Raw genomic sequence first — 14,914 nt, forward strand, 5'->3', positions numbered from 1 at the left:
AGGAGAAAAGCAAGGAGGCAATCGTAGTTTGCTTTCTCGTTTGTGATCGTCGACGCTTCGATTTTCCCTCCTGGACAATTTATGTACCGTTTCCCCCCGATGGAACACTTGTGACGCTCTCGTAAGAAGAGTAGCAGCCGTCAGATCTTCTAATTTCCGACTTTCTCGTCGTCTGCCCGACAAAGCGAAGCTCGAAGTCAGCCTCGTTTTTAGCGACCCAGCCTCGTCTTTAGCCTTTTTGGATCGATCCATAACAGAAACAGACGATAACCTGCTAAACAGAATCATACTCGAAGTGTGCGGAAAATACCAAGAGCGAGAATGAGGAGAGAAAGGACGTGAAGTTCGACGCGACGCGACGTGGGTCTCAACGTCGAGAGCGAGGGCTGCAGAAAGGCAGCCGGACCACTGGAACAAAGACTACAAAAAAGGGGTAGTGAGATACGAAGGAGAGAAAGAGAACGGGAACAACGGCCATGCAAAGTGTGGGTGAAAGGGAGGAGCTGAGTCGTGAGGTGCAAAGAACAAAGAAACGAAGGATGGAAAGAGACGAGAGCGAAAAGCGAAGATCGTTGAAGGGCGTTACAGGAAAGGAGGGATACGAACGTAAGAGGGGTGACGAAGTAAAAGCAACAAGGCAGAAGCACAAAGAAGAACCGAAGAAGAAAAGGAAAGAGAGATGAAGAGGAGAAGCAAAAGAAGGAGAGCCTCGATTTCTCCGACGCCGAGCAGGCTGTTCCCATATCCTCCGAAGAGAGGATGACTACGCTGCTGTTTCGACCTTGAAACCAAGCTTGAGAAGGACGGCGAGCATGTTCTCCTTGGTGATGGGTTTGGCGATGACGGCCGAGAAGAGGGTTCCAGCCTCGGAAACGGTGGCATCGTCCTCAGAGAGAGCAGTGACAGCGACGACTGTAGAAAAGGAGGGAGCGAGAAGAGGTCAGCAAAGAGAAGAGGGTAGAGACGAGAGAGTTGAATCAACGAACTCGGCGTTTCCTGGAAGAAGAAAGAGAAAAAGGAGACGATCAGTCGAAGTCGAGATCGAGCAAGGAGAAGAGGGATCAAACTCACGAAGTTCGGACCAGCAACAGACTTGAGGTACCGAGCGATGTGATCTCCATCGAGATGCGGTAGCCGAAGGTCAAGGAAGAGGACATCGAAGGCTGCGAAGAGAAGAGTGAAGTGAGCAAGCAGTCAAACATCGAAGCAAACGAGACCCAGACTCACCACAAGTCGTGGCAACCGCCAACGCATCAGATCCGTTCGAAACCGTCGCACACTCGATCCCGAGCTTGGTAAGAATTCCATAGACCACCTTCATGCTGACACTGAAGAACAAGAAACGGAATAGCTCGGTCAGCTCGAGGTTCGAGGAAGGAGAGAAGTGGTGACTCACGGGTTGTCTTCAGCAAGAAGAACCTGGACCCTCGAGCTGCTACCAGGTGTTCCTCCAGCACTCGTAGCCTCGACCGAAGTGGGAGAGGAGATCGAGGAAGCTGGCGAAAAGGCGAGAGGCGAAGGTTCGCTCGATCCATGGGAGGTCGATGCGGCTCGAAGACGACTTGGGAGACTCGTCCGACGAGTGAGATCGCTCTCGCTTTGAAGTCGGTCCAATTCGCTCGTCCGACGGGAGTGAGTCTGCCATACAAGACCAACGGGAAGGTTGCTCGACGTTCCGGAGGAGGAGGAGGTAGCGGGAGAGGGAGGGTTGTTGAGGAAGGACTGTGAGGGCGAGAAAGTCGAGTCAGCCAGGAGATCGAGCAGAGTGAAAGAAAGTGAGACCAAACGAACCTTGGGATCCTGAAGACTGAGAGGAGCTCGGCTTCGTTTCCGGACGTCGATACTTCGACGCCGTTCGTGGAGGTTGACGACGGGGGGAGGCATGTCGAACGGCTGAGCCATCGTCGCTGCGGTGAGGGCTTGAGCTCCTGTAGGACGAGAAGAGCAGTGGTCAGCAGCTGGTTCTCGAAACGGAAGGAGAAGAAAGAGAAGGACTCACTCATATCCATCACGACTTGATCGTTGGCAGCCTTGCTCGCCGACAAGTTCCTGAAGCTGAACGTTCCGAAGTCGTCGACGCTCGAAGGAGACTCTCCGATGGGACCTGGAACCGCACTCGAAGCGTCGAGTTCCTCTGGAAGTTCGATGAGACCCTCTGGAAGTTCGATGAGACCTCTGTTATCGAAGTAATCGGTCGAGATCTCCTCCGAGACCATGGGGACGAAGGAAGCTTCCGAGGTGCAGATCGTTTCCCAGTTGATGTCGGCGAAGAAGGGATGTCGTTTGATCTCGTCCGCTCCTCGAGCTCCGATTCGGTCGTTCGGGTTGGTGCACATGAGTCTCTCCATGAGATCTCGAGCTTCGTCGGAAACCTCGAGGTCCTCGTCGTTCTCTGGCCAGTGGATTCGACGAGAGATGATGTTGTCGAAGACCTTTTCAGGCGTGTCGTCGTTGAAGGGAGGGCAACCGTAGAGAAGTTCGTACATGACGACTCCGAGAGCCCACTGAGAGAAGAGGAGAAGAAGGAAAGAGATCAGTTTCGGAAAGAGGGAGAAGGGGACGGAAACCAAATGAAACGACGACTCACCCAATCGACTCCAGCATCATCTCCTCCCAGCCCAAGGATACTCTCCGGTGCCACGTAGTCGACCGTTCCAACGAATTTGTGAGTCTCGGTGACGGGAGGAGTTCCACTCTCAGGACTGGGGTTATTGGCTCCTCCGTTCGAGGAGGCGAACGACGCGTCGTGACTGATGGTGGCCGGTCTCGTCTTGAAAAGTCCTGAAACACCCTCCGATCCACTCGACTCGTCGGCTGATCCTCCTGCCTGTCGATTCTCGGGTTCGGTGAGATGGTTGAAGTACGACTGGCTGAGTCCTGGGAGGGACTGAGGAGCGAACATGGGTGAATCGACCGACGAATCCATCGATTGGTTCCGAGACGATGAAGGACGATGAGTTGGACGAGACGCCGACTTTCCTCGAGGAGCGGAGAAGCGAGACCCTCCTGCCTGTCGACCGAGGAGTCCGATTCGAGAGAGACCGAAGTCGGTGAGCTTGAGGTGACCTTTCGCGTCGATGAGGAGGTTATCGGGTTTGAGATCACTGGAGAAGAACGAGAGCGAGAATGTTTCGAAGAGTCAGACGTTTGTTCTGTTCGATCCTTCAAAGAAAGATTAAAGGGGACTCACCGATGAACGACTCCCTTGTCATGCAGCGACTCGAGACCCAGCACGACCTCAGCGATGTACGTCTTCGTCCAGTTCTCATCGAGGGTCCCCAACTTCTTGACCAACGCTCCCACGTCTCCTCCGGGAAGGTACTCCATAACGAGGAAGAGGTAGTGCTTGTTCTGGAACGTGAAGAACAGCCTGACGACGTAAGGCGACTCCGCTTGGTTCATGAGGATCTTCCTCTCGGCCTTAACGTTGGTGATCTGGTTCTTCGAGATCATGTCCGCCTTCTTGAGAACCTTGATGGCGAAGAAGTCTCCCGTCGTGTTCTTCTTGGCGAGGTAGACGGATCCGAAGGCTCCTTTGCTGATCGGTTTCAGGATGTCGAAGTCCTTGATGGAGATGGTCGTCGATCTCGAAGCGGGAGCGGTGGAGGGGATTCGAGGGGAGAGAGGACCTTCGGAACCGAAGGAAGGCCGACCACCGACGGAGGGTTTGCGGGATCGGAGGGGAGGAGAGGCGTCGACGGGGTGGAGGGAAGGAGAGAGAGGAGGAGTGGAGAGAAAGACGAGGTCGCTCGATTTTTGCCGACTGAACCGACGAGGTCTTGACGAGGGTCCTGCGATGGGAGGAGAGTGGGAGTGGGTGGACGAAGAGATGGAGGCTGAAGCCATGAGGCCGTGGATTGGACGAGACGACGATTCCGAGGGAGAGTCGGCCGACGAGGAGAGGGAGACGATCGACGTCTCGAAGGGCTGAGTGCTGGCCATCGAGGTCGTAGTCGAGAGAGGAGCGGGAGACTCCGTGAAGGTCCGTTCGATTGAAGGCGACTCTTCTGCTTCCTCCTCCGGCCTTACTCCGTCTCCGTCCGCGTCTCCAACGTCCGACATCGATCCATGCGATGATCCTGACTCGCTCGAGCTCTCCTCCGAGAGAGCAGCGAGCGTCTTCTCGACCTTGTCCTCCCACTCGTGACGGACTCGTTCCGAGTAGACGATCGTGTTTCTCATTCGGTTGACGGCGTTGATCTTGTTCCGAATCGCTGCCGAGGTGTCGTGAATGAGGAGACTGAGAGCTGGATCCTCCGTCGAGGGTTTCGACCAAGTGTTCGCCGACGTGAGGAAGTCCTCCGACCGAGGGGAGAGGAGCCTTTGCTGTTCGATAGGAATGTCGGGAGCGTCCTCCTTGATCGAGGGAGTCGAGATCTCCAGAGCGGTGTGAAGAACGCTGATGACTTGGTTGACGACGGCTCGTTGCATCGTCCGAATGACGAGTTGCTGAGGTCTCGAAGGAGAGATGACGGCTTCGGCTGGGAGGGAGAAGGAAGGGAGGGTGAAGATGGGGGTATCCTTGTACTGAGCTGGAGCCAGAGGAGTGCTCTCGTCGATGGCAGCGAGAAGTTCCGTTGCTTGACGAAGCAGATCCCCGACGACCTCGTTCCGTTCGCTGATGTCGGCCTCGAGTCGATGAACCTCGTGGCAGGTCTCGTTGTGCTTCTCGAAGTACCAGGCTGGGACTTGACGTTCGCAGATCCGACAGAGAACGGCGATGATGGAGATGGAGCGACCGTGAGGGAAGGGAGAGACGGGTTGGGTGGGAGGTCGTCGATGGAATCCGAGACCGAGTCCTGCCGTTTGAGGTTCCTCGAAGTTCATCTCTGAAGTTTCCTGCTCGACGGGAAGGGAGACGACTGGTTTGATGACCCACATCGTGTGAGAGGCCTCTCCGGTGAATCGATCTCGCATGAGCATCCCGCTCCCGTCCATCTCGAGGTAGACCGGTCCTGGTTCTCGATCTTCTTCCTCCTCGTCGCTCGTATCGGGGAGAATCTGAGGCAATGAAGAAGCAGAGAAGAAATCAGAGTCTGCGCCCAGACGAAGCTGTTCAGAGAAAACGAGAGCTGAACTCACCTGAAGACGGAATCGAGCCTCGACCGTGTGGGAATCGTCCTTCAGCAGCTCTCGAGTTGCCTCGGCGAAGACGGATCCATCTGCTGGTGCGAGGTGCTCTTGAATCGGTTGACCCAGAATGTCGGCAGGGTTTGATCTGAAGAAGGAAAGAAGAAAAGGTCAGGAACGAACGCTTGATCCGAAACGAAAGAACGAGAGACGCGACTCACCCAACGACCTCCCTCCAAGCGGGATTGATCCACTCCACAAACTCTCCATCCAAACTCAACTCCAGCACCATGTTCACATTCTTCGCCTGCTCCACCTGAGTCCTCAGGTCCTCCGTCGTATCAGGAACCTCGAGCTTGGGAAGCGTCGCCGTCCTCTCTCCGTCGTGCTGCTGCTGAAGCTGGAGCTGCAGGGGTTCTGCTGCTGAGTCGAGTCGAATTCCGATGGAAGAGAACTGAGGGGCCATCTTGGTTCCGAATCCGAGTCCGAGTCCGGAAGAGGGAGGGGAGAAGCCTTTGACGGGAGGACTGGGAGCGGCTGTTGTCGCTGCTGGAGAGGTGACCTTGGTGCTGTCCTTGATGACGAAATGGAGAGGCTCGACGTCTTCGTTTCCTTCGGGAGCGAAGTTCCAGAATCCCTTCTCGGCTTCCCACCACTCGACGACTCGACTGAGACCTGCGACGGCGAGGAGGAGTTGAACGTACCTACGAGAAAGAAGGGATCGAAGTCGAAGTCAGCGAAGAGGCTCGAAGAGAAAGAGAAAACGGAGACCTCGAGAACTCACCATCCTCGACCAGGCCAATCCGAATGCTCATCCCAAGCGGTTCCAACCTGCTGCACCTTCTGAACGAACTCGGGACACGTCCCTGGTCGAGCCGTCAAAGCTGAGATCGACATGTCGAGGATCTCGGTGGCGATATCGATGATCTCCTGGAGGGTAGCGAGGAACGAAGGAGGCATAGCTTCCCCTTCGCCGGCGAAGTCTTCGGCGGGTAGGTTGGCTGCTCCTGGAGGAAGAGGAGACCTCGATCTGGACGTCGACCGGGAGGAAGAATTGGAGGAGTCTCGGTTCATCGACGCGTTGAGCTTCCGAGCTGCGAGTCGAAGTTCGTTCTGTTGAGTCGACCTGTTTGGAGGAGCGGCAACCGAGCGACGACGAGAGGGACTGGTGAGACCTCCTGCTCCGAGACGAGGGAGGAGCTGTTGGCGTTTGACGGGACTTCCAGCTGAGATCGACGTTCGACGGGAGTGAGTTCGAGAGACTCCTGTGAGAGGGAGGAAGGAACGCGTCGAAGGTCAGCCAGATCCTTCGAAGCCATTTAGGGAAGTCTGAAACTCACTCCTCTCCATAGGGACCTCTCCTCTATCCGACTCATCCCCACCAAAGTCACTCTGACTATCGATCGCCGAAGCGAACGCGTCCATCTCCGCCTGTTCCGACCTGTTGTTCTCCACCTCCACGAGCTTCTCCTCCACGAACAACGTGATCAAATGAATGATCTTCCTCAACTCCTTGTTGCACACCTCCTTCTGCGTCGTCAACCTCTGTCGGATCTCCTTGTGCATCGCAGCGGGGTTGAACGCCGGGTACGTCGTCTTCCCTGCTCCTCCTGCGTCGTCGAGGGTGGCGGCGTTGGGATGATGAGGATCGTCTGGGAGGACAGCGTAGAGTGGACTTGGAGTTTGAGCCCACTGAGGAGGTTTCTGACCTGGGAGGAGGTGGTTGTTCGACGAGGAGGAGAGACTTGGGTCGGTGGCACCGGAGGAGTGTCGAGAGGAAGGTCCTTGACCTGGAGGTCGCATCGATCCTGGACGATCCGTGTTGGAGGAAGCTCCTGCTGTCGAAGGCTCTGGGATCTCGAGGGAGGGACGCTCGAGCTTGAGGGAGAGACGAGGTTGGTTCCGACGAGCTTCGAGGGATTGGACGGGGGATTTGGGTTTCCGATTCATCGTCTCGTCGCTTTGGTTCCCCGACGAGTGACTTCCGAACGAGGTTGAGAGGTGGAGGTCGAGACTCTTCCGATCTCTGTCGAAGTCGATCTGCTGCGAGATGGCTCGAGGTCGAGCGGTGAGCTGGGGTTCGATGGGAGGAGCCGTAGGGGATTTCGAGCGACCTGACTTGAGATCGAAGGCGGACGTGACGTTCCGAAGGGATGCCTGAGGAGGTGAAGTCCTGACCGAGCTGGAAGGAAAAAACCCGATGACGGTTGGGTTGGAAGACGAAGGAGCCGAAGGGTCTGCTCGTTTAACGGAGGAAGGGAGGGAGGTGTGAAGGGAGATGCGAGACGACTGATGAGGAGGATGAAGTTGAGCTGCCGATCCTGAGCTTCCTCTCGAGGACGATCCTCCCTTCGACGACTTGGGCGTCGTCGGTTCCGATCCAAAGTTGCTCTTCACCGACTTCCACCAACCCTCGATCTTGCTCCCGAGATGCCTCTTCCCCTTCGGAAGATCTCCAGCAAAACTCTCCCTCGACCGATTCGTCGACGTCGACGCGTTCCGAGGTCGTTCGAAGAAGGTCGTGAGCCGATGGGTTGAGCTTTTGGCGAGCTCGTGAGCTTGGAGGGACCGAATGGAGAGGGAACGACGATGGGTGACCTCGTCGACTCGGGAAGTGGTTGGCGAGACGTCGAGAGGGTCCTGGTCCGAGGCGAGACGAGAAGGGATGGGACGGTTGAGGGTAGGCATGTGCGATTCGACTGGAGGCGATTCGCTGAAGACGGACCCACTCCCCGAGGCTCCCGACGACTCTGCTGCTAGATGAGCGCTTCCACTTCCTCCCTGGTAGGCTGGCTGAGGTTTCGTTGGCATCGTGAAGCCTTCGAACTCGGCTCGAATCTTGGCCTCCTTGAACTGCTTGTACTCGTCGAGCCAGTCGACCCACTCGATGTTGTTCGTCCCCGTTCCCATCAGCGTCGATCCGTCTCGACGATCCTTCTTAACCGTCTGCGCTGAAGTCTTCGGAGTCGGTTCGTCTCCGTCGAGGCCGCTCGTCGGTAGCGTTCTCGAACGAACGAGTCCGTCGTCCTGGAGGATCTGGGAGAGCTCTGGTTTCGAAGCCATCCCGGAGACGTTCGTGGGAGTCCAGGAGAGGGAAGGAGCGATGGGAGTGGCAGCCTCGGTGGTGACGGCTCCTGAAGAGAGGGAGATCTAAGAAAAGCAACAGAGGAGGGACGAAACGAGACGCGAAGGTCAGCACGAGGAGAGGAGGGAGGAAAGGGAACGACGAGAATAGACAGACGAACCTGACTGTTTCTTCTCCACTTCTGCATCTTCGCCGACCTCGTACTCATGATGTACCTAGCGTAGTCGTCTGGATCGTGATCTCCCGACGTCGACAAGCTCTGGAACTCTGCGTCTCCCCTCCCTTGACTCCTCCCGACGCTCTGAGCCAACGACGACTCGTGGATCGAGGTCCGATCTCGATACCTCTGATGGAGGTTCTGAGCCGAGTCCGCCGAAGAAGGAGGAGGGTAGAGGAGAGCGTCGAAGGCTGTGGGAGGAGGAAGAGAAGGCCGTGATTTGGAGGAGGAGGAGTGGCCGTGTCCGAAGAACTGTTTGGGAGCCGATCTCGAGACGCTCGAAGGCATGGACGCGCTGGCTGAGAGGAAGGATTGAGGTTTCTCCAACTCTCCGGTGGGTGAAGGATAAGGAGCGGCGACGGAGAGGGGTTCGTGGAAGGGAGCTGGGGAGGTCTCGGGTGTGGCTGAAGGTGTGTGAGGAAGGAGTCCAGGAATCGACGTGCTTGATCCCTCCGTCGGCGAGGGAAGCGGTGGTCTCCCTCCTACCGAGCTCGAACTACTCGACGAATGGGTCCCGAGGAAGAACTCCGGTTTCGGACTCTGCAACCTACCTCCAGCGCTGAGAGGGATGGACGCGCTCGGGGACGAGGAGAGCATGTCGGTCGCGAGTCGAACGGCCGTTGGGACTCGTTGAAGCCTGATCCCTCCTGAGGTTGATTCGGTTGGAGAGGATGAGGTGGACGAGGAAGGGCCTGGACCCCATGGAGTTGGAAGAGCGTTGAGAGGGGAGACCATGCTTGAAGGAGCGAACATGGGTGAGGATGCTGAGGCGAAGGAGTTGGCGATAGGGATGGGACGAGGAAGGGTTGGGATGGGGTAGTTGGAGGAGAGTTTTCGAACGTCTTGACCTGGGATGAGGTATTCTGATCTTCGACGAGCTCGATTGGGTCTGAGAAAAAAAAGAAAGGATATGGATCAGCGAAAAGAGCTCAGGGCTGACGAAGGAAGGCGTGAAGGGAAGGGAAGGGAGAGAGAGTGAGCTCACGATGTCGATGCTGATCCTGATCCTACTTCTCCATAGGTCCCACTCCTGAAAGTCGTCGTATCTGAAGCCTGCCTCTGCCTCCTACTCTCCCTCGTCGACAACCCTAGAGCGTTCAGATCTCCACTGCCTGAGCTCCCTCCCTCTGAGCTCTGAGGCGGACTCGGAGAGTTTGGTTTCTCAGGAAGGAAGAGCATGGCGTTGGGCGAGCTCGTCCTCGAGTTGGCTCTCAAGAGAGAGGAGGAAGGTCTCCTCCTTCGAGCGACGGGAGCCGTAGGGTTGGTGCTGCTGCTGCTGGTGGCTCCTTCGAGTAGGGATCTCGGTTCGACGTCGGCGTCCTCCCTCTCGTCGTCGTCGTCCTGCCTTGGTACGATGGACGCCCTTGCGAGAGGTGAAGGAAAGGAGGGAGTAGCGGCGAAACTCCTCTTTGGCGGTGCGATGGATAGGTTGCTGAGGGAGGAAGGGGAGGAGATGGAGGTTGAGAGGAGAGCCGAGGGAGGAGGTGCTGAGGCGAGAGGTGCAGGGGAAGGGGAGAGGATGGCAGTCGCTGAGGTTGAGGAGGTGGAAGCGACGAGTTGGTCGAGAGCTGTCGATGTTTCCTGACTGTGATCGAGAGGTTTGTCTGCTACTCCTTCGATAGGGAAAACTCCCGTGAGCGAGGATCTTCTCTGTGGGACAGGCGAGCTGGGAGATGCTGCTCTTCGTCGAAGGGATCCTCCTCCTCCCGGGATTCCTCCTGCGAGACCGAGTCCCGAGTGCGATGAAGGCGACGAGGATTCGGTGTCCGATTGATTAGGGGAGGAGGTTGTAGTAGAAGTGTGGGAGGGTGAATGTTGTTGACCTCTGGGACGAGAGTAGAGGGAGAAGGACGAGGAGGAAGACGAGTGCTGATGAGGGATCGGTCGAGGGACGGAAGGCGAAGGGAGCAGAGGGGAAGAAGAGGAGGACCGAGGGATTTCCTTCTCTTTGACGGTGGGTGCGATACGAGTAGGAGGAGAGGATCCTTCGTCCATTTAAAGTCTCGAAAAAGAGAGAGCGAGTGGGAGGGAGGAGGTCGACGAGGGAGGAAGGAAGGGCGGAGAGGGAGGGGAGGGAAGGGATTCAGCTCGAGCGGCTTTGGTTTTGGTTTCCTACCAGGAAGCCCTGGCTTTGACTCCCGTTGTTTGATGCCGAGGAAGATAAGGAAGAGGAGAGGAGGAGGATGGATCGGGTGAGGGTGGCGGTGGACGTAGAGGGAGGAAGGCAGGAGTGCGTCGAAGTTCTGGTTGAGGGCAGAAGGTCAGCGAGGAGGGAGAGGGGAGGTGCCGCGACATTTGGCGTGTTTGACCTTCTCCTTTTTTCTTTTTTCTTTTTGAAACTCACACGATTGGGGATGGGCTGTTCGAGGGTCGTAAGGGAGAGGTATAGAGAGGAAAGGAGACGAGGGTAGCTCGAGGGAGGTTTGAGGGAAGAGGAGTTGGGGAAGAGAGGGAGAGACAGGGCGTCAGAGGACTCGACTTTCCACCGACCCACCCTCGAACCTTGCTTGGTTAGTGCCCTTTCTCGTCCTATCACTGGCGCGTTTGAAGCGAACTATCTACCCTCTTGGGAACCAGCCGAGAGCGAGAAATCATCCAGTATACGAGTAGTTGAACGTCTGCAGATGGAGAGAGAACGATCCCTTTCTCGACGTCTCCAAAACTCCTCGCCCTCCTCCGTTACGCGACAGCCACATCTCAGACTCGAGATCGTAGGACCTGCAGGACAAAGGAAGAGAGATTTGAAGCTGGTCAGTTCATACGAGAGTACTTAGTTCAAGGAGGGGAAGGAGAGCTGAACTAACCGGTGCTCGTTAACCTTGAATTTCAGGAAACTGGAAGGATTCGTCAAAGTTCAACCGTCAGCAAGAGAAGTGAGGTTCGAGTGAGCAGAACAGGATTGGGCTTACCCTTCGACTGTTTCTCCAGCGTTGGCCGCCAAAGGTTCCGAGCTACAGAGAGGAAAGGAAGAGGAGAGGGAGAAGCCGACGCGTCAACGAACCGAAACCCTTCGTTCGAGCGAGGCGGAAGGGAAGAAGTAGGCGAGAATCTACTCACAAAAGCAAACGACACTGCTGCCAATGAGTCTTCCCCGAATGAGGTCCAGTGGGAAGAGTGCTGCTGAATCCTTTGGGAGGAGGAGGAGGATGGAAAGCGGTTCCGAGTCCAGGTTGACCCATCGTGTTCGTTTGGGAGTTCCAGATCGACTGTTCCCATTCGAGTCCAGCGGTGTTGTCGTGAGGTTCGTTGGCCGTAGGAGCGTCGAAGTGGATGTCGAACCTGAATGTCGAGAACGAGCGGAAGGGTCAGTCGAAGTGGTGAGGGAGACGCGTCGAAAGGAAGAGAGAACGAACCATGTCGCAATTCCGTGAACCAAGCTCGTCCTCTCGACCACCCAAGATATCGGTATCTCAAACTCCTTGAGTTCCTTCTGACTGATGGTGTAGAAGTCGAGCATGTGTTGGGAAGAAGCGTTGCAGACCAGCTGGGTCGGAGGGAAGAGTCCGACAACGGGTTGAGCGAAGACCTCGTCCATAGCAGCCTTGGCGAGAAAGGAGAGGTCGATCCCGTAAAGATTCTGTTGGAAGAAGGCGGCCTGGACGAGAGCAGCTTCGATCAGTTGGACGTTTGAGCTCAAACGCGTCGAGAGATTGAGCTCACCTTTCCGAGTGTTTCCAGGTAGAGCCCCTCGTCCGTGAAAGGAGCGAGGTGAATGAGACCTCCAGAAGGGAACATGGCTGAGCGAGGGAGGAGAGACAGAGGGCTCAGCTGAACACGTTCGACGATAGAGAGAAGGAAACAAGCTCACATCCTCCTGGCTTCAAGAACGTATCTCGAGCGTGGATGTACGACTCGATCATCCTCTCGTGGACCAGAAGCACCCCGATAGGTTCCGATATCAGGGTATCTACCTTGGGCCCAGAGTAGTCCTCGATCTTCCCCTTTACGACGTGTATCTTGCCCTTGAGTTGAGGATTGGCGCCTCCTCGATTGCTTTGCTCGACGATCTGTTTTCGAAGGATATAGATAGAGATCAGGTTTAACTGTTTGGGGAGAATGCAATAAAAAATTGATACGTACAGCTTGAAGCTGCTTAGCCATGTTCGAGGCTTCCATCGCGTAGACGAGCTCAGCTCCAGCCTGAAGGAGAAGAGGGGGAGGGAGGTCGAGATCAGTCAAGATCCGACTGCTGCTAGGGAGAGAAGAGACGCTTACCTCGGCAGCGAAAAACGAAAGTACACCAGAGCCTGCTCCGACGTCCATCACGGTCTTGCCTGTTGAAAGAAAGAAGGAATGTAGGCATGAGAGGAGCTCGACTCAAGGAAGAGGAGGAGGGCTGAGGCAGTCGAGAAGCTCGAAGGTCGAAGGAGGTTGAGAGAACTCACCTTGGAACGATGGGACAGCGTTCCCGAGGATGGCGTTCCTGAGAGCCAATAGATGGTTTATTATCAGCAGCTGTTTTCGCTTGGGAAGCGAGCCCGAGGGAGGTGCAGGAGCGCACGACCTCGAAGCTCACCCCGGGAAGGAAGGGGAGGAAAGGGCTCACCTGTACCCTGAAGTTCTCAGTGTATCCGAGAGCATGTTGGCTTGGTTTTGAAGAGAGCTGTAGTACTCAAAGTATGGATCTTCAAAAATGACGTTTCAGCAACAGAGGGATCAGTCTCAACGAGAGGGAAGGCTAAGCTCGAGCTCAACTCGACTGAAGCTCACCGTCGATTGAATCTCCCTCCGGTTTGGGAGTCTTGATCGTCTCGGTTTCATCGTTGAATCGTACAGCAGGCATCTTGAGACAGGGTTGTGAAAGGAATCCGAAGAATACGGGAAAGGAGGAGGAGAAGATGGGGCTGACCGTCGATGGAGAAAGAGAGAGGTCGAAACGAGAAAGCTCATCCCTCTCCCTCCCTTCCCTCCAACGTCAACAGCCCCTCAAATAAACATGATACTCCTCGTCCTCCACGAGAGACAGATCTCCGAGCCCCTCGTCTCGCCGAGACATAGCTTCGAAGCAGCGCATGGGATTCACCTTCTGTTCGCCTCTCTTCGGCCCCTCTCACCTCTCACGACTTCCACGTCTGCACCTCCAGCTCACGACTCGTAGCGAGAGTGGAAGTTTTTCCACTTCTATCTCAGCATTACTAGCTCACTACAACCATCAATCACCCTTAAAACTTTAGAACAGAACTCTCACGCACGAATGGGCGCTGCGATATCGTTCTTGAACTCGCTCTTCTCCCTCAAACGAGACGTCCGTACGTGCTTTCTATCTACTCGAGCCGAAAGGAGAGGTTTGGTGCTGATTCATCGGTTCTCTTCTTCTATACAGGTATCCTCATGGTCGGACTGGACGCCAGCGGGAAGACGACGATCCTGTTTGTCTTCCTCTGTTCCTCTCTTGCCATCCTTTTCTCGAGGATCTCAGCTGACCCCCCCCCTCTCTTCACTCTCAGGTACAAGCTGAAGCTTGGTGAGACTGTCACCACTCTTCCAACCATAGGTTCGCCCTCTCGTCTCGCTCTACCTTTTTCTTCGTGGCTCATTCAGCGACACCCCTTGACGCGTTTGTGCTCTCTTGCCGAGCTGATTCGCCCTCTGCTCCCGTGGTCTGTATAGGATTCAACGTCGAGACAGTTCAATAAAAGAACATATCATTCACCGTGTGGGACGTCGGAGGACAAGATCGAATCAGGCCGCTTTGGAGGTTCTGTTGGTCTTCTCGTCTTTCGTTTCTTCGTCTCCTTCTCGCTCAGTCGCGAGCTACCAAGTCTACATGCTGACATTCGTTCTCTTCTTCGATATTTAGACTTCCAAGGCTGCGAAGGAGTCATCTTCGTTGTGGATTCAAGCGATCGTGAAAGAATGGACGAAGCGAAGCGCGAGTGTGAGTCTTTTCATTGCTCTTTCTCTCCCCCTCCCTCCTGAAAACACCCCCAACAACGCTGAAACGGTCTTACATGGCGCTAGTGATGTTGATGATGAACGAAGATGAGCTCCGAAACGCCGTCCTTCTTGTGCTCGCCAACAAACAGGTGAGAGTCGCGACGCGTCTCAACTCGTCTCTGCCCGTCTTTCTCACTCCGTTCTCGATCTTTCTGGACCATTAGGACCTTCCTAATGCTATTTCCGCTTCGGAAGTAGTGAGGCTGCTTGGGCTTCCCGAGCTGAGGAACCGAGAGTGGTATATCCAGGCGACGTGGGCGACGAGAAGGGATGGATTGACGGATGGGCTTGACTGGGTGAGTTAGAGCTTCACCAAGACCTTCATATCACTTTTGCGTCCTTCTGACCTTCTTTTCCTCCCTTTGGAATTCTCAGCTTGGTACGAAGCTCAAGGCGGGAGTCAAAGGAGGGAAGTCTCTTCCCCGTCGTCGTCCCTCGGTTCTCTTCCCTTCCTCTTATGTAGACGAAATTTCACGATTAACACGACGTTCCCGTTCGAGATATCTCTGGCTACCCCCTGGATTCGAGGGCAGACTCAGACTTTCTCACGAAACATCGAGTGAGTCCTTTGGACCCTCTCCTTCTCCTCGAATTGAGTGTCGCTC

The 14,914-nt window shown here is 55.6% G+C and overlaps 4 protein-coding genes across 4 annotated transcripts; 1 reads left to right on the top strand and 3 right to left on the bottom strand.

Moving 5' to 3' along the window:
* Positions 1–233: 233 nt before the first annotated feature.
* Positions 234–1,073, bottom strand: BDY24DRAFT_386368 (uncharacterized protein). Its single transcript, XM_076640093.1, has one exon. It carries the CDS (start codon positions 741–743, stop codon positions 285–287), a length of 459 nt encoding a protein of 152 aa, XP_076497433.1. The 5' UTR covers positions 744–1,073; the 3' UTR covers positions 234–284.
* BDY24DRAFT_386371 (uncharacterized protein) lies at positions 616–10,615 on the bottom strand. Its single transcript, XM_076640094.1, has 15 exons — positions 9,358–10,615; positions 8,316–9,261; positions 6,411–8,220; positions 5,855–6,335; positions 5,292–5,774; positions 5,083–5,218; positions 3,191–5,001; positions 2,588–3,104; positions 2,000–2,504; positions 1,792–1,928; positions 1,397–1,722; positions 1,228–1,328; positions 1,072–1,163; positions 987–996; positions 616–912 (listed from the first exon to the last, which is right to left on the bottom strand). The coding sequence occupies exons 1-15, from the start codon at positions 10,365–10,367 to the stop codon at positions 764–766; spliced, it is 8,514 nt and encodes a 2,837-aa protein (XP_076497434.1). The 5' UTR covers positions 10,368–10,615; the 3' UTR covers positions 616–763.
* Positions 10,616–10,952: 337 nt separating this feature from the next.
* Positions 10,953–13,225, bottom strand: BDY24DRAFT_361226 (S-adenosyl-L-methionine-dependent methyltransferase). The gene is made up of 12 exons (XM_076637872.1): positions 13,083–13,225; positions 12,919–12,997; positions 12,758–12,795; positions 12,588–12,646; positions 12,453–12,512; positions 12,181–12,379; positions 12,033–12,109; positions 11,726–11,967; positions 11,430–11,651; positions 11,282–11,323; positions 11,177–11,206; positions 10,953–11,090 (listed from the first exon to the last, which is right to left on the bottom strand). The coding sequence occupies exons 1-12, from the start codon at positions 13,153–13,155 to the stop codon at positions 10,964–10,966; spliced, it is 1,248 nt and encodes a 415-aa protein (XP_076497435.1). The 5' UTR covers positions 13,156–13,225; the 3' UTR covers positions 10,953–10,963.
* BDY24DRAFT_409413 (ARF/SAR) lies at positions 13,226–14,825 on the top strand (the record flags this gene model as incomplete). The annotated part of the gene is made up of 7 exons (XM_076642820.1): positions 13,226–13,621; positions 13,696–13,741; positions 13,820–13,866; positions 14,173–14,250; positions 14,334–14,398; positions 14,474–14,605; positions 14,685–14,825. Coding segments are annotated over exons 1-7 (564 nt in total), but the record flags the coding sequence as incomplete, so codon positions are not given.
* Positions 14,826–14,914: the final 89 nt, after the last annotated feature.

Source organism: Mrakia frigida, assembly GCF_051309035.1.
Source record: "Mrakia frigida strain ATCC 22029 unplaced genomic scaffold BDY24scaffold_12, whole genome shotgun sequence".
Taxonomy (NCBI): Eukaryota; Fungi; Basidiomycota; class Tremellomycetes; order Cystofilobasidiales; family Mrakiaceae; genus Mrakia; species Mrakia frigida.

Coding starts and splice junctions, on each gene's coding strand:
- BDY24DRAFT_386368 (XM_076640093.1), bottom strand. CDS start 743: ATGGGAACAGCCTGCTCGGCGTCGGAGAAATCGAGGCTCTCCTTCTTT.
- BDY24DRAFT_386371 (XM_076640094.1), bottom strand. CDS start 10,367: ATGGACGAAGGATCCTCTCCTCCTACTCGTATCGCACCCACCGTCAAA. Junction 6,336..6,410: donor AGAGGTCCCTATGGAGAGGA/GTGAGTTTCAGA, acceptor TCCCTCTCACAG/GAGTCTCTCGAACTCACTCC. Junction 1,329..1,396: donor CTTCTTGCTGAAGACAACCC/GTGAGTCACCAC, acceptor CTTGTTCTTCAG/TGTCAGCATGAAGGTGGTCT.
- BDY24DRAFT_361226 (XM_076637872.1), bottom strand. CDS start 13,155: ATGCCTGCTGTACGATTCAACGATGAAACCGAGACGATCAAGACTCCC. Junction 12,647..12,757: donor CGCTGTCCCATCGTTCCAAG/GTGAGTTCTCTC, acceptor TTCTTTCAACAG/GCAAGACCGTGATGGACGTC. Junction 11,968..12,032: donor ACCTGGAAACACTCGGAAAG/GTGAGCTCAATC, acceptor GCTCTCGTCCAG/GCCGCCTTCTTCCAACAGAA.